At 55.2% G+C, this 21,051-nt stretch overlaps 4 protein-coding genes across 21 annotated transcripts in view; 3 read left to right on the top strand and 1 right to left on the bottom strand.

The window, feature by feature from the left end:
• Nucleotides 1-3,754, top strand: part of CIC (capicua transcriptional repressor) — a 32,109-nt gene extending 28,355 nt beyond the window's left edge. For 4 of the 9 annotated variants that reach the window (XM_032172738.2, XM_032172737.2, XM_058426526.1 and 1 more), the window contains 9 exons: nt 42-163; nt 257-423; nt 523-816; nt 913-1,238; nt 1,549-1,793; nt 1,891-2,045; nt 2,129-2,260; nt 2,560-2,691; nt 2,780-3,754. In XM_032172738.2, the coding sequence (XP_032028629.1) occupies nt 42-163; nt 257-423; nt 523-816; nt 913-1,238; nt 1,549-1,793; nt 1,891-2,045; nt 2,129-2,260; nt 2,560-2,691; nt 2,780-3,147 (1,941 nt within the window). In that variant the 3' untranslated portion in view covers nt 3,148-3,754. The remainder of the gene's footprint in view (nt 1-41; nt 164-256; nt 424-522; nt 817-912; nt 1,239-1,548; nt 1,794-1,890; nt 2,046-2,128; nt 2,261-2,559; nt 2,692-2,779) is intronic. The other 5 variants (XM_058426530.1, XM_058426532.1, XM_058426529.1 and 2 more) reach the window with 4 other exon arrangements.
• The window catches only part of LOC116480610 (carcinoembryonic antigen-related cell adhesion molecule 1-like), a 1,172,951-nt gene that overhangs the window by 493,722 nt on the left and 658,178 nt on the right, over nt 1-21,051 (top strand).
• Nucleotides 4,983-11,865, bottom strand: PAFAH1B3 (platelet activating factor acetylhydrolase 1b catalytic subunit 3). 5 transcript variants are annotated; one of them, XM_032172801.2, is made up of 6 exons: nt 11,757-11,865; nt 11,290-11,383; nt 10,998-11,087; nt 9,182-9,298; nt 8,981-9,103; nt 4,983-5,315 (listed from the first exon to the last, which is right to left on the bottom strand). In XM_032172801.2, exons 2-6 carry the CDS (start codon nt 11,365-11,367, stop codon nt 5,028-5,030), a joined length of 696 nt encoding a protein of 231 aa, XP_032028692.1. In that variant the 5' UTR covers nt 11,368-11,383; nt 11,757-11,865; the 3' UTR covers nt 4,983-5,027. The 5 variants fall into 5 exon arrangements, with proteins under 5 accessions (XP_032028692.1, XP_032028691.1, XP_058282561.1 ...); XM_032172800.2 differs by lacking the exon at nt 11,757-11,865 and adding an exon at nt 11,495-11,724; XM_058426578.1 differs by lacking the exon at nt 11,757-11,865 and having other exon boundaries at nt 11,290-11,724.
• Nucleotides 16,573-20,443, top strand: PRR19 (proline rich 19). Of its 6 annotated transcripts, none has more exons than XM_058426561.1 (4): nt 16,642-16,696; nt 17,126-17,211; nt 19,232-19,838; nt 19,924-20,443. In XM_058426561.1, the coding sequence occupies exons 3-4, from the start codon at nt 19,238-19,240 to the stop codon at nt 20,391-20,393; spliced, it is 1,071 nt and encodes a 356-aa protein (XP_058282544.1). In that variant the 5' UTR covers nt 16,642-16,696; nt 17,126-17,211; nt 19,232-19,237; the 3' UTR covers nt 20,394-20,443. The 6 variants fall into 6 exon arrangements, with proteins under 6 accessions (XP_058282543.1, XP_058282546.1, XP_058282547.1 ...); XM_058426562.1 differs by lacking the exon at nt 16,642-16,696 and adding an exon at nt 18,364-18,390 and having other exon boundaries at nt 16,764-17,211; XM_058426560.1 differs by lacking the exon at nt 17,126-17,211 and having other exon boundaries at nt 16,573-16,696.

The raw sequence follows: 21,051 nt of genomic DNA, 5'->3' as shown, positions 1-21,051 counted from the left end.
GGCCACAGCTCACCCTGCCCTATGGGTGTCCTTCCCCACAGATCATCCAGCTGACCCCGGTGCCTGTGAGCACACCCAGCGGCCTGGTGCCGCCCCTGAGCCCAGCCACACTCCCTGGACCCACCTCGCAGCCTCAGAAGGTCCTGCTGCCCTCCTCCACCAGGTAATTGCAGCTGAGCCCACACTCAGAGGCCAGGGAAGGGGTGGGGCGGGGCCGGCTTACCTCACTCCTCCCCATTTCCTCTCCCTGCGGCAGAATCACCTATGTGCAGTCAGCGGGCGGGCACGCGCTGCCCCTGGGTACCAGCCCTGCGTCCAGCCAGGCTGGAACAGTCACCTCGTACGGGCCCACGAGCTCTGTAGCTCTAGGCTTCACCTCGCTGGGGCCCAGCGGCCCCGCCTTCGTGCAGCCCCTGCTCTCAGGTGAGGGGCGGCCTGGCAGGCAGTGCTGGGGACCCAGGGTGGGGCTGAGGCAGTCCAGGCCCTAACTTGGTCTCCTGCTTCTCCTTCTCTGTCTCTCAGCAGGCCAAGCCCCACTGCTGGCTCCCGGTCAGGTGGGCGTGTCGCCTGTGCCCAGTCCCCAGCTGCCGCCTGCCTGTGCAGCCCCTGGAGGTCCTGTCATAACGGCGTTTTACTCTGGCAGCCCTGCACCCACCTCCTCAGCACCCCTGGCCCAGCCATCCCAGGCCCCCCCAAGCCTGGTCTACACTGTGGCCACCAGCACAACCCCACCTGCAGCCACCATTCTGCCCAAGGGCCCGTCAGCCCCTGCCACGGCCACCCCAGCCCCGACTAGCCCTTTCCCCAGTGCCACAGGTAGGTGTCAGATCAACCCAGAGCAGAGTGAGTTGGGGGACCCAGGGGATGGGCTCCAGTCAGGCCTGGCTCAGCAAACACTTTTCTCCCCACTAGCAGGTTCCATGACCTACAGCTTAGTGGCCCCCAAGGCCCAGCGGCCCAGCCCGAAAGCCCCCCAGAAAGTGAAGGCAGCCATCGCCAGCATTCCCGTGGGGTCCTTTGAGGCAGGTGCCTCTGGGCGGCCTGGCCCTGCACCCCGGCAGCCCCTGGAGCCTGGCCCAGTCCGAGAGCCAACTGCCCCAGAGTCTGAGCTTGAGGGGCAGCCCACACCACCAGCCCCTCCACCCCTGCCAGAGACCTGGACTCCCACGGCCCGGAGCAGCCCCCCACTGCCCCCACCTGCTGAGGAGCGGACCAGCGCCAAGGGTCCTGAGACCATGGTGAGCGCCTGCAGGCTGTGGGGCTCCCACTGCCACTCGGTTGTGCCCCTCCGTTGACGTCTCTGCTTTTCTGTCCTACTCTTCCTTCCATGCCTGTGTGTGTCTCAGGTTAAAGGGTCCCCTCTGTCCCTTCTGCCTGCCTGTGTTGTCTCCCCTCCCATCTGAGGCCCCTGTCTTGGCCTTCCTGAGGCTGTGTGACGGCCTTCTCAAGGGGTCTGCTGGGTGGGCTCAGATCCAACTCTTTGTTTCTGGCCTTTGCCCCAGAGTCTGAGCTCAGTGTTCTCCATCTCCCTGCCCATCTCCACCCCAGGCCAGCAAATTCCCCAGCTCATCTTCAGACTGGCGCGTCCCTGGGCAGGGCCTGGAGAATCGTGGGGAGCCTCCCACTCCTCCCAGCCCAGCCCCAGCTCCAGCCGTAGCCCCTGGTGGCAGCAGCGAGAGCAGCAGTGGGCGGGCAGCCGGGGACACCCCTGAGCGCAAGGAGGCGGCTGGTACTGGCAAGAAGGTGAAGGTGCGGCCCCCGCCCCTGAAGAAGACCTTTGACTCTGTGGACAAGTGAGCATGGGCTGGGGCCTTGGTGGAGCGTGTAGGGTGGCGGGAGTGGGAGCAGCTGCAGGCTGAGGCGGGGGAGGTGACCCTGCTGGCCCTCCAGCAGGGTCCTGTCAGAAGTGGACTTCGAAGAACGCTTTGCTGAGCTGCCTGAGTTTCGGCCTGAGGAGGTGCTGCCCTCCCCCACCCTGCAGTCTCTGGCCACCTCACCCCGGGCCATCCTGGGCTCTTACCGCAAGAAGAGGAAGAACTCCACGGGTAGGCGAGCATCGGGCACCCAGGGTCCTTAGGTGGAGGGCAGACTGGGGCCACCTGCACTGAGTCTGCTTCTGTTTGGCCAGACCTGGATTCAGCACCCGAGGACCCCACCTCACCCAAGCGCAAGATGAGAAGACGCTCCAGCTGCAGCTCGGAGCCCAACACCCCCAAGAGTGCCAAGTGCGAGGGGGACATCTTCACCTTTGACCGTACAGGTGCCGTGGTGGGCAGAACCGTGGGGGCCTGGGGGCTTGCAAGAGGAGTGGGTCTCTGGAAGGCGGTTAGAGAGTGGGAGAGGTAGGGTGGGTCCATCCAGGCTGGGAGGAAGCACAGCCCGTCAGGGGTGGGTTCTGGAGTCTGGTAGGCCCCTAATTTGCCCTGTGACTGTGGGCGGGACCCCTCTCTGACTCCCCTGTGAAATAGAATGCAGTGAGGGCTCGGGTGGGCACTCAGACGGTGGCAGGAAGGCCCTGCCACTGCTGCAGCCTTGCCATGCTGCCTGTGCCCTGCACAGGTACAGAAGCCGAGGATGTGCTCGGGGAGCTAGAGTATGAGAAGGTGCCGTACTCCTCCCTGCGGCGCACCCTGGACCAGCGCCGGGCCCTGGTCATGCAGCTCTTCCAGGACCATGGCTTCTTCCCGTCAGGTGAGCCTGTCTCTGAGTCTTGGGGTCACTCGGGTGGGACTTACCTGCACATCTCATCCTGTGCTCCCCACCGTTTTTCTGTCTCCAGCCCAGGCCACAGCCGCCTTCCAGGCCCGCTATGCAGACATCTTCCCCTCCAAGGTTTGTCTGCAGTTGAAGATCCGTGAGGTGCGCCAGAAGATCATGCAGGCTGCCACTCCCACAGAGCAGCCCCCTGGAGCTGAGGCTCCTCTCCCTGTACCGCCCCCCACTGGCACCGCTGCTGCCCCTGCCCCTACTCCCAGCCCCGCGGGGGGGCCTGACCCCACCTCACCCAGCTCGGACTCTGGCACAGCCCAGTCTGCCCTGCCACTGCCTCCACCCCCAGAGTCGGGGCCTGGACAGCCTGGCTGGGAGGGGGCTCCCCAGCCCTCCCCCCCACCCCCAGGTCCCTCCACAGCTGCCACAGGCAGGTGAGGGACCCTTGAGAAGATCCCAGGACTTATGGTACCCCCTCAGGACATGGACAGTATGTGGGGGCAGGAAGGTTATCTCCTCCCGGGTAAAGCCATTTCGTCCTCTCCAGTTTGGGGCGGAATGAGGCCTGCTCCTCTTGTAAATACCCCCTTCCCTCGAAGCTCCCTCCCGGTGCCGGGGGGCAGCTGAGGGGCTGCAGGGGCAGTCTCCCTCCTCCAAGCCCCCGTACATAACCTGGAGCGTGTGACCTTCAGAGCTTTTCACTTTATGCAAAATGGCTCCTGTGAGGGCTGCAAGCTGGAGGGTGGTGCGGGCCTTGGGCCACAGGGAGGCGCCTGTGGAATAGGGGGAGTTCATGCACCCCTTTTTTCCCCAGAGGGGCTGGACTCAGGTTAGTTTGGGGGTGGGGGCTCCTGCACTTTGCCACAGGCATGGGGAGGGTTTTCTCCTCACCCCCTCTGCCCTCCCAACTTGGGTTGTACTTTCTAAGAAGGTGATTCCCCCTGCCCTTGCCCCCTTCCCCAGAACAAAACATGTTGATCATGTGCAATATTTCTTACTGTGCCGAGAAGCCGCAATGAGCAAGATTAAAGCTGTTTAACACACCTGTGTGGCTGCAGGCTCTTAACAGGGAGGGCTGTTGGTTGTACCAGTACTGTCCTCAGTTGTCATAGAGTGGTAGGCTTTCCACGAGGCAGGGGCAACAATTCCAGTACCACTGCCCCCAACAACTTCAGAGGAATCACACAGGCCAGGTCCCTGACTTGCTGTGGACCAGATGGCCCCTCTCCAGTTTAGGAGCCTGTGTGCTCAGGGAGCCTCAGTGCCTGCCAGCCCTGTTCTTAGCCATTGGACTGTGTGAGTTTCAGGAAGGCCTGAGGCAAGATGCCACTGGGATGGTTTACCCTCACTGGCTCTGGGGTCATTTGTACTCAGGAAACAGGCCCCAAGAGGTCCTAGCCCAGAGGTGGCAGTGAGCCTAGTCTACCTGGAGTACCCTTGGTCCTCAGTGTGACCCCTGCTGCCCCCATGTGGCCCGGGCCTGCACTGCAAGCAGGCTTGAAGGAACTCCCCTGGGTGACACCCCTCCCGCTCAGCATGGGGACACAGTGCCCACCTGAGGTGACAAGATACCTACACCCTGTGTGGAGGGATGACAACTAGGAGTGGGAGGGTCAGGACACCTCCACAGAAGTGGCATCTAAGCTAGAGATGGAGCACCAGGAAGTTCCAGCCAGGGCAACAGCATATGCACTGGGTCACTATGTTCCCATTATTCTTGCTTGACCTTGGTCCTGTAGGATAGTGCTGGCAAGCTGGTCTTACCTAGTGTTTACTGACTGGTAACGCCTGCCTGAAGCACACTATTGTGATAGTGGAAATTAACCTAACCACAAGAATCACAGTGCCTTAATGGATCAGTGATGCCTGCCCTGGGCAGAAATAGAACCATGGCCAGGCATGGTGGCTCATGTCTGTAATGCCAGCACCCTGGGAGGCCGAGGCAGGTGGATTGCTTGAGCTCAGGAGTCAGACCAGCCTGGGCAACATGGCAAAACCACTTCTCTACAAAAAATACAATAAGCTGGACGTAGTGGCACATGCTTGTAGTCCCAGCTATTCAGGAGGCTGAGGGTGGGTGGATCACTTGAGCCTGGGAGGTTGAAGTTGCAGTGGGCTGTGGTCTCACCACTGTACTCTAGCCTGGGTGACGGAGAGAGACCCTGTCTCACACAAAAAACACCTTGCAGAACTGCAGGGTCACAGATCAGGATAAGGACTAGTGGTGGTACCCAGATACCCAGACAGGTTCGACCACAAAGCAGGAAACAGCACACTGAGGAAGGAGAGTTTAATGTTGTGGGAAGGCAGCAGGATGCTTAGGGTGCGGGCTCCAGGAGGGGAGCACCTTGGCCCTGGTCTTGGGCCAGCAGACGCAGAAGCAGGGAGTGCAGAGCCCGGCAAACAGGTGTGTAGCCCAGACGGCTCAGATGCAGGTAATCATACATGTCATGGTGGCTGATGGTGCCATCTGAGTGCACAAAGCCAGGGTCGGCATCTAGGAAGTGGGCCCGAGGGTGGCCAGCCAGTGCCGCCCGTACCAACTCGTTCACCCGTCGGTTCTTCTCCCGAAGTGGGTTGGGATGCTGGCCTCGCGGAAGCAGGCCCTGAGCAGGAACACGAGGCGTAGTAAGGAAACAAGCATTTGAGTATCTTGTTCTCTGTGCCAACCTGTCCTCCACCCACCACCATGAAGTTTCCAGCTGCAGAAAACACTAGGGATGGGCAAGTGGGGAGGGTGGGAGGGTAGTTCCTAAATATCACATCCTAGCCCTCATTTAGCAAGAGACTTCTGGGTTTTAGCCTTTCCTTTTTTCTTTCTTTTCTTTTTTTTTTTTTTTTTGAGACAGAGTCTTGCTCTGTCGCCCAGAATGGAGTGCAGTGGCGCAATCTCGACTCACTGCAAGCTCCGCCTCCCGGGTTCACACCATTCTCCTGCCTCAGCCTCCCAAGTAGCTGGGACTACAGGCACCTGCCACCATGCCCGGCTAATTTTTTGTATTTTTATTAGAGACGGGGTTTCATCGTATTAGCCAGGATGGTCTCGATCTCCTGACTTCGTGATCTGCCCGCCTCAGCCTCCCAAAGTGCTGGGATTACAGGCATGAGCCACCGCGCCCAGCCTAGCCTCTTTCCAAATATCACTTAGAAAAATGTTGACATTGGCCAGGTCCAGTGGCTCACGCCTGTAATCCCAGCACGATGGGAGGCAGAGCTGGATGGGTTGCTTGAGCCCAGGAGTTCGAGACCAACCTGGGCAACATGGTGAAACCCCATCTCTAACAAACATACACAAAAATTAGCGGGACATGATGGCGTGTGCCTGTAGTCCCAACTACTTGGGAGGCTGACTTGGGAGAACCACTTGAGCCCTGGAAGCAGAGGTTGCAGTGAGCTGAGATCATGCCACCGCACTCCAGCCTGGGCAACAGAGCCAGATCCTGTCTCAAAAAATAAACAGGCCGGCCGGGCGCGGTGGCTCACACCTGTAATCCCAGCACTTTGGGAGGCCGAGGCGGGCGGATCACGAGGTCAGGAGATCGAGACCATCCTGGCTAACACAGTGAAACCCCGTCTCTACTAAAAATACAAAAAATTAGCCGGGCGAGATGGCGGGCGCCTGTAGTCCCAGCTACTCGGGAGGCTGAGGCAGGAGAATGGCGTGAACCCCAGGGGGCGGAGCCTGCAGTGAGCCGAGATTGCGCCACTGCACTCCAGCCTGGGCGACAGCGAGACTCTGCCTCAAAAAAAAAAAAAAATAAAAAAAAAAAATAAATAAATAAACAGGCCAAAAGCGGTTGCTCACGCCTGTAATCCCAGCACTTTGGGAGGCTGAGGTGGGTGGATCACTTGAGGTCAGGAGTTTGAGACCAGCCCGGCCAACATGGTGAAACCCCATCTCTACTAAAAATACAAAAATTAGCCAGGCATGGTGGCACGTGCCTGCAGTCCCAGCTGCTGTGGAGGCTAAGGCAGGAGAATCACTTGAACCCAGGAGGAGGAGGTTGCAGTGAGCCCAGATTGCATCACTGCACTCTGGCCTGGGCAACAGAGCAAGACTCTGTCTCAAAAAAATAAATAAATAAATAAAAGATACCAACATCATGGCTCATGCCAAGGGATCAATCCCCTTTCAGAAGAGGAAATGTCCTAGCTACCTACAAGTGACAGAGCCTAGATTTACCCCAGGAATGCCTGACAACTTTTGGCCTATTCAAGGTTTTCTGAGGGTTTTTCTTTTGTTTTCTGGTGAGACAGGGTCTCTGCCACCCAGGCTGGAGTGCGGTAGCATGATCACAGCTCACTGTTACCTTGAATTCCTGGGCTCAAGTGATCCTTCCCCTTTAACCTCCCAAGTAGCTGGGGTTACAGGTTTTGCACACCATCATACCCAGCTAATTTTTTTTTTTTTTTTTTTTGAGATGGAGTCTCACTCTGTTGCCCGGCTGGAGTGCAATGGCACAATCTCAGCTCACTGCAAGCTCTGCCTCCCGGGTTCTTGCCATTCTCCTGCCTCAGCCTCCCGAGTAGCTGGGACTACAGACACCTGCCACCACACCCGGCTAATTTTTTGTATTTTTAGCAGAGATGGGGTTTCACCATGTTAGCCAGGATGGTCTTGATCTCCTGACCTCGTGATCCTACCTCTTCGGCCTCCCAAAGTGCTGGGATTACAGGTTTACAGGCGTGAGCCACCGCACCCGGCTTTTTTTTTTTTTTTGAGACAGAGTTTCGCTCTTGTTGCCCCGGATGGAGTGCAATGGTGCAATCTTGGCTCACCCCAACCTCCGCCTCCTGGGTTCAAGCGATTCTCCTGCCTTAGCCTCCCAAGGAGCTGGGATTACAGGCATGTGCCACCACGCCCAGCTAATTTTGTATTTTTAGTAGAGATGGGGTTTCTCCACGTGTGGTCAGGCTTGAACTCCCAACCTCAGGTCATCTGCTCGCCTTGGCCTCCCAAAGTGCTGGGATTATAGGCATAAGCCACTGCGCCCAGCCCATGCCCAACTAATTTTTTTTTTTTTTTTTTTGAGACGGAGTTTCCCTCTGTCACCCAGGCTGGAGTGCAATAGCACAATATCAGCTCACTGCAAGCTCCGCCTCCTGGGTTCACGCCATTCTCCTGCCTCAGCCTCCCGAGTTAGCTGGGACTACAGGCGCCCGCCATCACGCCCGGCTAATTCTTTTTGTATTTTTAGTAGAAACGGGGTTTCACCGTGTTAGCCAGGATGGTCTTGATCTCCTGACCTCGTGATCCACCCGCCTCAGTCTCCCAAAGTGCTGGGATTACAGGTGTGAGCCACCGCACCCAGACATGCCCAGCTAATTTTTAACAGTTTTTAGTAGAGACGATGTCTTGCTATATCCCAGGCTGGTCTTGAACTCCTGGGCTCAAGCAATCCTCCCAGCTCGGCTTCTCAAAGTGCTGGAATTACAGGCATGAGCCACCATGCCCAATCATTTTTGAGTTTTTCTTTTTTTTTTTTTGAGACAGAGTTTCGCTGTGTCGCCCAGGCTAGAGTACAGTGGCGCGATCTCCGCTCACTGCAAGCTCTGCCTCCCGGGTTCATGCCATTCTCCTGCCTCAGCCTCCCAAGTAGCTGGGACTACAGGCTTGAGACGGAGTCTCGCTCTGTCGCCCAGGCTGGAGTGCAGTGGCGGGATCTCGGCTCACTGCAAGCTCTGCCTCCCGGGTTCACGCCATTCTCCTGCCTCAGCCTCTCCAAGTAGCTGGGACTACAGGCGCCCGCCACCACGCCCGGCTAATTTTTTGTATTTTTAGTAGAGACAGGGTTTCACCGTGGTCTCGATCTCCTGACCTCGTGATCCACCCGCCTCGGCCTCCCAAAGTGCTGGGATTACAAGCGTGAGCCACTGCGCCCGGCCAGCCTGGCTAATTTTTTGTATTTTTAGTAGAGATGGGGTTTCACTGTGTTAGCCAGGATGGTCTCGATCTCCTGACCTGGTGATCCACCTGCCTCAGCCTCCCAAAGTGCTGGGAGTACAGGCATGAGCCACCGTGCCTGGCCCGTTTTTTAGTTTTTCAATACCCCCAAAGTCTCAAGCCATCCCTGGGCAAAAAAGGCTAATTGGTCTCTGAGCACATTCTCAACCACAGCCACTCTGAAGGGTGTAGCAAGCTCCAACGTGAGATTCTGCCTGAAAGCCACTGCTCTATGTCAAGCTGCCTAGAACCGTGCCAACTGTGGCTATATCTGAGGGGGTCCCAGACCACTGCCATTCTTCCTTTCCCACCCTCCCAGCCTCTCACCAGCACCACAACCCGGGCCTGGGGCTGTCGCTCATTCACCAGTTGCACAATGGCCTTGATGCCACCAGTCACCTGCTCTGCTGTGTGTCCGTGGTTGTTGGTGCCCACCCAGACCACCACAATCTGTGGAAAAAGAGACATGAAGCAGTGGTGAGGGGGCAGCCAAAAGATGTTTTAGAGCCCCACCCAAGCTCTGCTCACCTTGGGCCGGATGTGTTCCAGCTCCCCATTCTCCAGCCGCCACAGTACATGCTGTGTGCCGTCACCACCGATGCCAAAGTTAAGTGCATGCAGAGGAGAGAAGAGCTCCCGCCAGATCTGTGGGCAAGAAGTGGTATGGGCACAAGGGCACTGTCCACATGGACCATCCCCCTCTGTCCAAGTGTTAACCAAATGCCATTATGGAAGAACCTTACTTCATGGAAGCAGTCTTAAAATTTCACCTGCAGCAAACTCCAGCATGGCTGAACCTCACTTTATAGAAATCTATTAGAGTCTCTCACTTATTTTATTTTATTTTATTTTATTTTATTTTATTTATTTTATTTTATTTTATTTTATTTTATTTTATAATTTTGAGACAGAGTTATTTTGAGACAGAGTCTCACTCTGTCACCCAGGCTGGAATGCAGCGGCACTATCTCGGCTCACTGCAACCTCCACCTCCCTAGTTCAAGTGATTCTCACGTGTCAGCCTCCCGAGTAGCTGGGACTACAGGCGTATGCCACCACGTCCAGCTAATTTTTTGTATTTTTAGTAGAGATGGGGTTTCACCATGTGGGCCAGGCTGGTCTCGAACTCCTGACCTCAGGTGATCCACCGACCTCAGGTGATCCACCCGCCTCAGCCTCCCAAAGTGTTGGGATTACGGGCGTGAGCCCATGGTGCCCGGCCTATTTATTTTTTGAGACAGAGTTTCGCTCTTGTCGCCCAGGCTGGAGTGTGGTAGTGCGATCTCGGCTCATTGCAACCTCTGCTTCCCAGGTTCTGGCGATTCTCCTGCCTCAGCCTCCCAAGTAGCTGGGACTATAGGCATGTGCCACCATGCCCAGCTAATTTTTGTATTTTTAGTAGAGACAGGGTTTCGCCATGTTGGCCAGGCTGGTCTCGAACTCCTGACCTCAGGTCATCCGCCTGCCTTGGCCTCCCAAAGTGCTGGGATTACAGGCGTAAGCCACTACACCCTGCCTAGAGTCTCTCACTTAAACCAAGCCCCAGGCTCTGTGGCTCATGCTGAGGTGGGCGGACTGCTTGAGCCCAGGAGTTCAAGACCAACCTGCGCAACAGGGCAAAACCCCATCTCTACAAAAATTACAAAAATTAGCCAGGTGCATGGTGATGTGCACCTGTAGTCCCAGCTACTTGGGAGGCTGAGGTGGGAGGATCGCTTGAGCCCAGGAGGCAGAGGTTGCAGTGAACAGGGATCATACCACTGCACGCCAGCCTGGGTGACAGAGCAAGACCCTGTCTCAAAAACCAACCAACCAACCAACAAAACAAACCAAGCCCCATAAAAGCAAGACTGACTTTATGAAAATCCAGTCTGCTTGAGCCATGTATTGAACCAATGGCATTACAGCTGAAACTTATTTTGATGAAAGCCATTACAGTTGGACATGCTTTGTGGAAAGATATTATTATGATTGAGTCCTCTTTGTGGAGTGCCATTAGAGTTGACCTTCACTTCCTGTAAAGTGACTACAGCTTTGTGTAAACCCAACAGGGCTGCGCACTACTTAAAGCAAACAAGAAAGAGCCTCACTTTAGGCAAGCCTATGGCAGGAAAGCCTCATTTTAGGTCTTAGTACATTATACACAAATCCAATCTGATAAAACCAAGGCATACATTTCTTTCTCAATAGAATGTTGCACCTTACACCAAGATTCTCAGAGCCTCGGGCTGCCTCAGGCCAATCTGGGTACTCCCATAATACCCCACCTGGCCTGGGTTCTGGCCCAGATGTGTCAGCATGGGCACAGGGCTGGATGGGGCAGGGGGAGAGGGACTGCCCTCACCTCGCACTGGTGCATGAGCTGGACCAAGGAGTCCCCGATGAAGACGACTTCGGGTTCCTTATCTTTGCTGTCAGCTACGAACCGATGGTGCTGCGAGAGCGCGCGAAAGGGAGTCAATGGCACGCACGCTCCAGGGCCCGCCCCGCCCTGCTCCCTTAGGCAGCGCCTCGTCAACGGCATGCCCTCAGTTTCCCAATCAGGTAGTGAGAGTGCCACAAACCAGCCGTTCTCCTGAGCCACCCCCCGCTCCCCGCACCCTGGACTCCTCAATATCCCAGGTGGGAACGCTCACCAGGGACATCCAGCGCCCGTCGCCCTGTACGTCCTGCACCGGCGTGGGCTTGCTGGCTGGGTTCTCCTCTCCACTCATCTTGGCGCCGCAGCTCCTGCAGGATGAGCGTGTCGGGTCGGCCCGGGAGTGTTTCGGACGTAGCTGGCTCCGCCACGCCCACTCCTAACCCTCGCGGCAACAAAGGACCGTCCCAACGCTAGCACACCCGCGGAGGACGAAGGCCGATACAGGGCGTCGCCTCCTCTCCAGGGACGGAAACCTTCACTTAGGAGGGAGGTGGAATCAGGAACCTTCCCTTCCCCCACGACGGCCGCACAGTGGGCTCGCCCGGCGCTTCCCGCTGGGGCCGCTGACTCCCAGGCCGCGCACCCAGCACGGGGATGGGGGAAGGAGAGGCGAGACCATCCAGCTCCCGAGGCAGGGAGGAGGGAGAAACCACCCACCGGTCACGGGGAGGGGCGAACTACCTGAAGAGTCGAGAGTGGGCGGGGAAAATCTAGCCCTCTGTCTAGCAAATGGGAAGAAACCATTTGCTGTACAGAGTGAAATGTGCGGAAGGGACCACCTACTGTTGCGGGGGCGGGGGGTGGGTGGCCCATTCACGTGGTGGGGGGAGGGGAGCGAGTGGACGAGTCCATTCTTGTATTCCCTTGAAGGGGTGGCTCGAATGCACCTGGCTGGGGCGGACGCTCCCATTTTCTACTGATGTGGAGGACAGAAAAGGAAGATGACAAAATGTAAAAATTCGAGGCTCCGTTCTAAAGAGCCACTCTAAGGCCGCGCCAGGGCTTTAGTGAGCCTATCTGCTCGTGAGCTTCCCCTACTCAAAACACCGTGCGTGTGTGTGTGTGTGTGTGTGTGTGTGTGTGGAAATCTAAAGTACATATCTTTGTATTCAAGACATCACAGCACCCCTACTCAAAACACCGTGTGTATGTGTGCGCGCGCATGGCATAACATATAAACTACATATCTTTGCATTCAAGACACCATAGACCTGCGTGGAGGGTAGAAGAAGGTGCCGAAAGAGAAAGGAAATTAGAGATGCCTCCAGGGCTCAGGTCCAGTCTGGCGTCCCTCCGGGAGATCATCTTGCAGATCTGCAGCCTCTACACCCTCTCTAAACCCACAGGCCAACTGGGTGTGTCTGAGCTCTGAAACCTACATCCACAGCCAAGGCCACCTAGGGTCGCGCCTCTCCCCCAACGCTGCCCCAAATTATTTTCAGACCTCAGTGTTTTCTCATCTCCCTCTTTTCTGGGACCAGGTAGGGGGCTCACTCCCCGCTAAACATCCTGGTCATGTTCTTGTAGCCCCACTCCAGGTGGGACCTTCCCATGTATTCATTCCTTCGAGGTGGATTGATACCGAAACAGAGATGAGTGTTATTCATTGTGTTTATTTATTTATTTATTTATTTTTTGAGATGGAGTCTTTCTCTGCCCCCCAGGCTGGAGTGCAGTGGCGCGATCTCGGCTCACCGCAACCTCCACCTCCTGGGTTCACGCCATTCTCCTGCCTCAGCCTCCCGAGTAGCTGGGACTACAGGCGCCCGCCAACACGCCCGGCTAATTTTTTGTATTTTTAGTAGAGACGGGGTTTCACCGTGTTAGCCAGGATGGTCTCGATCTCCTGACCTCGTGATCCGCCCGCCTCGGCCTCCCAAAGTGCTGGGATTACAGGCTTGAGCCACCGCGCCCGGCCGTTTATGTTCTTTTTCAATCCACTTTCCTGGAACGGGGCCGGGCACACAGTGGTTATTCCACAAGAACTTGCTGAATGAGTAGTAAATGAGTGGGTCAGCTCCTGACCTTGTCCCAATGTGTTTAGGGAGACAGATCCAGACACAGAGGTGTAGGGGTGTCAAAGTTGTGTTTGAGGGAGAGACAGGGACCTCTAGGGAGGAAGAGGAGAAGGACTCTGAGGACTATGGGTTTCCTAGGAGTAGTATCTCAGCTGGGTCTGAAAGATAATGAAGAATGGGCAAGCAGAAAGAAAAGACACAGGTAATCACTTTCTTATTAGGCATGGGGAATATCGTGGAATAGCTTGATTTTAAAGTCTGAGGGAGGCCAGCGTGGAGGCTCATGCCTGTAATCCCAGCACTTTGGGAGGCTGACATGGGCAGATCACTTGAGGTCAAGCAGCCTGGCCAACATGGCAAAAACGTGTGTCTACTAAATATACAAAAAAAAAAAAAAAGAAAAATTAGCTAGGCATGGTGGCACACGCCTGTAGTCCCAGCTACTTGGGAGGCTGAGGCAGGAGAATTGCTTGAGTCTGGGAGGCAGAGGTTGCAGTGAGCTGAGATAGCGCCACTGCAGCCCAGCCTGGGCGACAGTGGCCCAGCTTGGGTGACACAGTGAGACTCTGTCTTAATTACAAAAATAAACAAACAAATAAAGTCTGAGGGAGTAAGATGCAGTGATGCATGCCTGTAGTCTCAGCTACTGTGGAGGCTGAGGTGCGAGGATCGCTTGAGCTCAGAAGTTTGAGACCAGCCTGGGTGACATAGTGAGACCCTGTCTAAAAAAAAAAAAAAAAAAAAAGGCCGGGCGTGGTGGCTCATGCCTGTAATCCCAGCACTTTGGGAGGCCGAGGTGGGCAGATCACGTCAGGAGATTGAGACCATCCTGGCTAACACAGTGAAACCCCATCTCTACTAAAAATACAAAAAATTAGCTGGGTGTGGTGGCAGGCGCCTGTAGTCCCAGCTACTCCGGAGGCTGAGGCAGGAGAATAGCGTGAACCCAAGAGGCGGAGCTTGCAGTGAGCCAAGATGGCACCGCTGCACTTCAGCCTGGGTGATAGAGCGAGACACCGTCTCAAAAAAAAAAAAAAAGGCAAGTGCCTGTAGTCCCAGTTAGTTGGGAGGCTGAGGCAGGAGGATTGCTTGAGCCTGGGAGATGAGGTGGCAGTGGGCCATAATTGTGTCACTGCACTCCAGGTTGGGTGACAGAGTGAGTCCCTGTCCCCAAAAAAGAAGTCATAATCAGCTAGGCATGGTGGCTGACTCCTGTAATCCCAGCACTTTGGGAGGCTGAGGTGGGCGGATCACTTGGCGTCAGCAGTTCAAGACCAGTCTGACCAACATAGCAAAACCCCATCTCTATTAAAAAATACAAAGATTAGCCAGGCAAGGTGGTCTGCGCCTGTAGTCCCAGCTGCTGGGAGGCTGAGGCAGGAGAATCGCTTGAACCCAGGAGGTGGAGGTTGTGGTGAGTCGAAATTGTGCCACTGCACTCCAGCCTGGGTGACAGATTGAAATTCTATCTCAAAAAGAAAAGAAAAGAAAAAAGTCATAATTATGCCTTCAAGTCAGTGATATAATAAGAGAGAATTTTTTTTTTTTTTTGATAGAGTCTCGCTCTGTCGCCTAGGCTGGACTGCAATGGCGCGATCTCGGTTCACTGCAACCTCTGCCTCCCAGGTTCAAGTGATTCTCCTGCCTCAGCCTCCTGAGTAGCTGGGACTACAGGCGTGTGCCACCACGCCCGGCTAATTTTTTGTATTTTTAATAGAGAAGAGGTTTCACTGTGTTAGCCAGGATGGTCTCGATCTCCTGACCTCATGATCTACCTGCCTTGGCCTCCCAAAGTGCTGGGATTACAGGCATGAGCCACCATACCCAACCAAGAAAAAAAATTTTTTTTTTTGAGACGGGAGTCTCACTGTCTTCCAGGCTGGAGTGCAGTGGCGCGATCTCAGCTCACTGCAAGCTCCACCTCCCGGGTTCACGCCATTCTCCTGCCTCAGCCTCCCGAGTAGCTGGGACTACAGGCGCCCGCCAACACGCCCGGCTAATTTTTTGTATTTTTAGTAGAGACAGGGTTTCACCGTGTTAGCCAGGATGGTCTCGATCTCCTGACCTCGTGATCCACCCGCCTCGGCCTCCCAAAGTGCTGGGATTACAGACGTGAGCCACCGCGCCCGGCCGAAAAAAATTTTTAAAAATAAAGTCTGAGGGGATAAGTTGGAGCAGTTCCTGAAGAAAAGCTTAGTGAGAAACAAAGCTTCCAGGCATTCTTCATTCACCAGGCCCATTTCAAGTTAGACATATTGGTCTAGTTTATCCTTCTAGCAACCAAATAAGGAAGGTAGTTTTATTACCAACCCAATTTTACAGGTCAGAAAACTAAGTCTGACCAGTTACAAACGTTTCCAAGGTCACACAGCCCAGTTGTGCCATTTTGGGCATTTAAACCAAGCCTAGCTATGAATCACAACACTACACTAACTTTTTTTTGAGATGGAGTCTTACTCTGTCATCCAGAGTGCAGTGGTGTGATCTCGGCTCACTGCAACCTCCACTTCCCAGGTTCAAGCAATTCTCCTGCCCCAGCCTGCTGAGTCGCTGGATATACAGTCGTGAGCCACTGCGCCTGGCCTAATTTTTTTTCTTTTACAGGGTCTTGCCCTCTCCCTCAGGCGGGCGTGATCATGGCTCACTGCTGCCTCCACCTCCTAGGCTTAAGCGATCCTCCTGCATCAGCCTCCCAAGTAAGTAGCTGGGCCCACAGGCAAGAGCCACGGCGCCCAGCTTATTTATTTATTTATTTAGAGACAGAGTCTCGCTCTGTTGCCCAGGCTGAAGTGCAGTGGTGCCATCTTGGCTCACTGCAAGCTCCGCCTCCTGGGTTCACGCCATTCTTCTGCCTCAGCCTCCCGAGTAGTTGGGACTACAGGCGCCCGCCACCACGCCCGGCTGATTTTTTGTATTTTTAGTACAGACGGGGTTTCACCATGTTAGCTAGGATGGTCTCGATCTACTGACCTCGTGATCCGCCCACCTTGGCCTCCCAAAGTGCTGGGATTACAGGCGTGAGCCACCGCGCCCAAAGCTAATTTATTTTCTGCAGTCAGGGTCTCCCTATGTTGTCCAGGGTGGTCTTGAACTCTTGGGCTCAAGCCATCCTCCTGCCTCTGCCTCCCAAGTAGCTGGGATTACAGACGTGAGCCACCACACCCGGCCAACTATATAAGTTTTCTAGGGATTATGTCTGTGGCTGCTTGGGGGACAGCTGTGCATGGGGGCTACCATGACCCTTCTTCCCCTTGGCACGCCTGGTCTCAACTGGCCCTCGAAAGACCGCCGATAGCTATCTGAACCAATCAGCATTCAGGAAGGGGGCGGACCTAGTGAACCTCACAGCCAATTGGTAGATGGGAGGTGCTAAGACCAAGAAAGGGAGATTTCTGAAATTGAGGCTGGGAGGGGGGAGCTATAACCGGCGCTTCCCTGGCACGCGCCTCTAGGTTTCCGTCCTCTCAGAGCCACGAAGTCAAAGGGCATGGAAAGGGCACGCGCATGCGTGTGGGGGCGCCCGAGGCTCGGAACAGCGCCAGGTGGCTTCGAGAGCTGGGGTCACCGCGGAAAAGAAGCCATTGCGCCCCACAGCTACGTGAAGTGGGAAGGCCAGGGTTCCTTGGGGCGGGAGAGGTGCCCTTCCCCCACCCTGCTCCTACCAACCGTACCCCACTCCCTTCACTCTGCCCACCCTGCCCTACCGCGGCTGGCCACCATGCTTCCTCTCCTACCCTAGGCCCTTCCTTTGTGATCGCGCCCTGTCCCTGATCGCGCCTCTGTCTCCCTTTCTGTTCTCTCGAGGTTTTCTCAGGCTTTCCAGACTTCTCTTGCTGCTCTCCCTCTCCTGCTTCTCTTTCTCTACCATCTCTTTCCACTTTCTGCATTCTCCTGTACCTCGTCTACCCCTGGATTTCTCCGTCCAGAATCCCTTTCTGGTTCCCCAAATCCCTCCAATCTCATGACCCCTTCACCACCCTCCATCTTTTTTTTGTTGTTGTTATTGAGACAGAGCCTCCTTGTGTCCCCCAGGCTGGAGTGCAGTGGCGCGATCTCGGCCCACTGCAACATCCGCCTTCCGATTTCAAGCGATTGTCCTGCCCCAGCCTCCTGAGTAGGTGAGATTACAGGCATTCACCACCACGCCGGCTAATTTTTGTATTTTTAGTAGAGGCGAGGTTTCACATGTTGGCCAGGCTGATCTCGAACTTCTGACCTCAAATGATCCACCCATGTCGGCCTCCCAAAGTACTGGGACTACAGGCGTGAGCCACTGTGCCTGGCCCCCACCTTCCATCTTTTTTTTTCTTTTTTTTTTTTGAGATGTAGTCTCGCTCCGTCGCCCAGGCTGGAGTGTGCAGTGGCGCGATCTCGGCTCACTGCAAGCTCTGCCTCCTGGGTTCACGCCATTCTCCTGCCTCAGCCTCCCGAGTAGTTGGGACTACAGGCGCCCGCCACCGCGCCCGGCTAATTTTTGGTATTTTTAGTAGAGACGGGGTTTCACCGTGTTAGCCGGGATGGTCTCGATCTCCTGACCTGGTGATCTGCCCGCCTCGGCCCCCCAAGGTGCTGGGATTACAGGCTTGAGCCACCGCGCCCGGCTTACCCTCCATCTTTTAACTGTTTCCCATGTTCCTCTTCCTAATAGACTTTCTCTATTTCCTGGCTTATCTTCCCATTAGCTGTGACTCCTTCGACTTCATCTTACCCCTGTGATTCCTTATCTGACCAAACCTTTTCCAATCTCTCTCTGCTCACTTATTTTCTCTCATCTTCTCTCTCTCTTTTAAGAGACAAGGTCTCACTGTCTTGCCCAGGCTGGGGCACAGTGATGCAATCATAGCTCAGAGTAACCAACTCCTGGGCTCAAGTGATCCTCCCACCTCAGCTTCCCTAGCAGCTGGGACTACAGTTGTGGGCCACCGAATCCAGCTATTTTTTTTTTTTTTTTTTTGAGACGGAGTCTCGCTCTGTTGCCCAGGTTGGAGGGCAGTGGTGCAATCTCGGCTCACTGCGACCTCCGTCTCCTAGGTTCAAGCGATTCTCCTGCCTCAGCCTCCGGAATAGCTGGGATTACAGGCGCGCACCATCACATGCAGCTAATTTTTGTATTTTTAGTAGAGACAGGGTTTCAGCATGTTGGCCAGGCTGGTCTCGAACTCCTGGCCTCAAGTGATCTGCTCACCTTGGCCTCCCAAAGTGCTGGGATTACAGACACGAGCCACCGCACCTGGCATCGTCCAGCTAATTTTCATTTTTATTTTTTGTAGTGACGAGGGTCTCACTTTGCTGCTCAGGTTGGTCTTGAATTCCTAGCCTCAAGTGATACTCCCGCCTCAGCCTCCCAAAGTGCTAGGATTACAGATTTGAGCCACCATGCCTGGCCTCATCTGATCATTCTAAATGGTGTTCCCACCTCACCCCAAAACATCTCCCTATTCACTTGTTTTTTTGTTTTGTTTTGTTTTGTTTTTGAGATGGAGTCTCACTCTATTGCCCAGACTGAAGTGCGGTGGCACAATCTTGACTCACTGCAACCTCTGCCTTCTGGGTTCAAGCGATTCTCCTGCCTCAGCCTCCTGCCTCAGCCTCCTGAGTAGCTGGGATTACAGACGTGCACCACCACGCCCAGCTAATTTTTTTTTTTTTTTGAGATGGAGTCTTGCTCTGTCGCCCAGGCTGGAGTGCAATGGCATGATCTTAGCTCACTGCAACCTCCACCTCCTGGGTTCAAGTGATTCTCCTGCCTCAGCCTCCTAAGTAGCTGGTATTACAGGTGCATGCCACCACGTCTGGCTAATTTTTGTATTTTTAGTAGAGACAGGGTTTCACTGTGTTGGCCAGGCTAGTCTCAAACTCCTGACCTCAAGTGATCCGCCTGCCTTGGCCTCCCAAAGTACTAGAATTATAGATGTGAGCCACTGTGCCTGGCCAATTTTTGTATTTTCAGTAAAGACAGGGTTTTGCCATGTTGGCTAGGCTGGTCTTGAACTCCTGGCCTAAAGTGATCCGCCCGCCTTGGCCTACCCCAGTGTTGATATTACAGGCATAAGCCACCGTGCCCAGCCCTCCCTATTCATTTTGCTACTCCTCTTGACTTATCTGCATGCTGATGGGCACCCTATCTTTATATTCCAGGACACCATGGATACCCGGGGACCAGTCTCCCAGCCTTTTCAGCAGCCTGAGAAACCTGGTCGTGTCCGTCGTCGGAAGACTAGGCGGGAACGTAACAAGGCCCTGGTGGGCAGCCGCCGGCCATTAGCCCATCAGGATCCTCCTGTGACCATTCAGGATCCACCTGTGGTCCCTACTGCCTCCAAGCTCGTGGTCATAACCCAGGGCCGGCTGAGCCGGGAGCACCGGGGTCTCTTCAACCACGAGGTGAAATCCCTAGATGTTGCAAGGCTGCTTAGCAGTGGGACCCTGGTGCCAGGCAGCCACACACTCCCCGCCAAGCCCTCCCCAAGCCCAGGCAGGGCCCAGGAACCAGCCCCACAGTCCAGGGACAAAGAGAACCAGGTGCCTGGAGGTTCGGGCCCAGGCCCACCCAGTTCCCCAGAGTTGCCTCGTGTGGGGCAGCTGCTGGCAGAGCTGCAGTGTCAGCTGAGTTTGCCACAGGCCTTCCCCCGGAGGAACCTGATTCAGGATGCCAGGGATGCCATCGTGTGCACCTTGCAGGCCTGTCATGGTTGTGTGCCTGACCTTGCCCTGGTGCTTCGGGGCTGCCAGCCACCCTTGCCAGGTGAGCCTCCCTCCTGCCCCTGTACTCCCCTTTCCTTTGTCGGCTCTAGCTCAGCTGGCCTCTATGCTTCTTTCCTCTGTGCCAGGGGCCAAGCCTGGGGTCTCTGAGCGAAAGATGACACCTTTCTGGATTAATAGCCCTGATCAAGTCCCAGAGGACGGGAGGCAAAGGAAGCAACAAGGGACAAAGGAGTTCACCTTCCCCATGCCCTACACCTCCAGCATGCCCACTGTGCACAGGGGGAGTCTGGCACCGCCAAGAGGTCCCTGGCCACCACACTTTTCCTCACTATCTTCGCCATCTGGAAGAGCCTGGGGTCCCCCAACAGCGTTTGACTTGTTAAAAAGCATCTGGCTGGTAGCCACGCCACCCCCTCCTCGGCCCTGGGGGGTTGGCCTCCCTCAGCCCCTGCCTCAGCCTTCATCAACCCTGTTACCCCGAACCTCTGTCCTGGACTGCAGCCCCAGCTCCCCTTCCCCACTGCCCAGCCTCTCCTGGGTAGTGGCCCAGAGCAGTCCGGAAGCCTGGTCTTTTCCACCCATGAGACTGTACTGAGGAGGGGCTGAGGCTAGGGCTGAGGCTAGGGCTGGGGACAGATATCTTGTACTCCCAGTGACCTCAATAAAGTACTTTTCATGGTCCTCTTGATTTTCAGTGAGTTGCTGACTCAAAAGAGCAGCTTTTCTTAGCTCTGAGTTCTAGGTCCAAGATGGAGGGGAAGGTACTGTCGCTTGTTACCTTCATAGGGCCTGAGGAGCCAGCATGGTGGGGAAAACTGGGACTTCAATTAGTCCAACACATATGCCCACTGTGGCTAACTGTATAGCTGACCCTGAGCTCTGGTAATGCTGGGGACCCAGACTGAGTGAGACAAAGGCCTTGTCCTCATGAGGCTCCCAGTTTGGTGGTGGGCACACACAACCCCAGCTCCAATGGTTGTGTCTAGGAGAGCAAGAGAGGTGCAGTGGCTGGGGCAGTCCAAAGAGGGAGTGATGGCTGCCCTAGTGAGAGGGAATTCTTCATAGAAGAGCTTTGTCTTTCTTTCTTTTTCTTTCTTTCTTTTCTTTCTTTCTTTCTCTTGCTTTCTTTCTTTCTCTCTCTCTTTTTTCTTTCCTTCTCTCTCTCTCTTTCTTTCCTTCTCTCTCTCTCTCTCTTTCTTTCTTTCCATTCTTTCTTTCTTTCTTTGGAGACAGAGTCTCGTTTTCTTGCCCAG

This window comes from Hylobates moloch, unplaced genomic scaffold, assembly GCF_009828535.3.
Source record: "Hylobates moloch isolate HMO894 unplaced genomic scaffold, HMol_V3 SCAFFOLD_13, whole genome shotgun sequence".
NCBI lineage: Eukaryota > Metazoa > Chordata > Mammalia > Primates > Hylobatidae > Hylobates > Hylobates moloch.
This window is presented reverse-complemented; position numbering and strand designations above follow the sequence as displayed.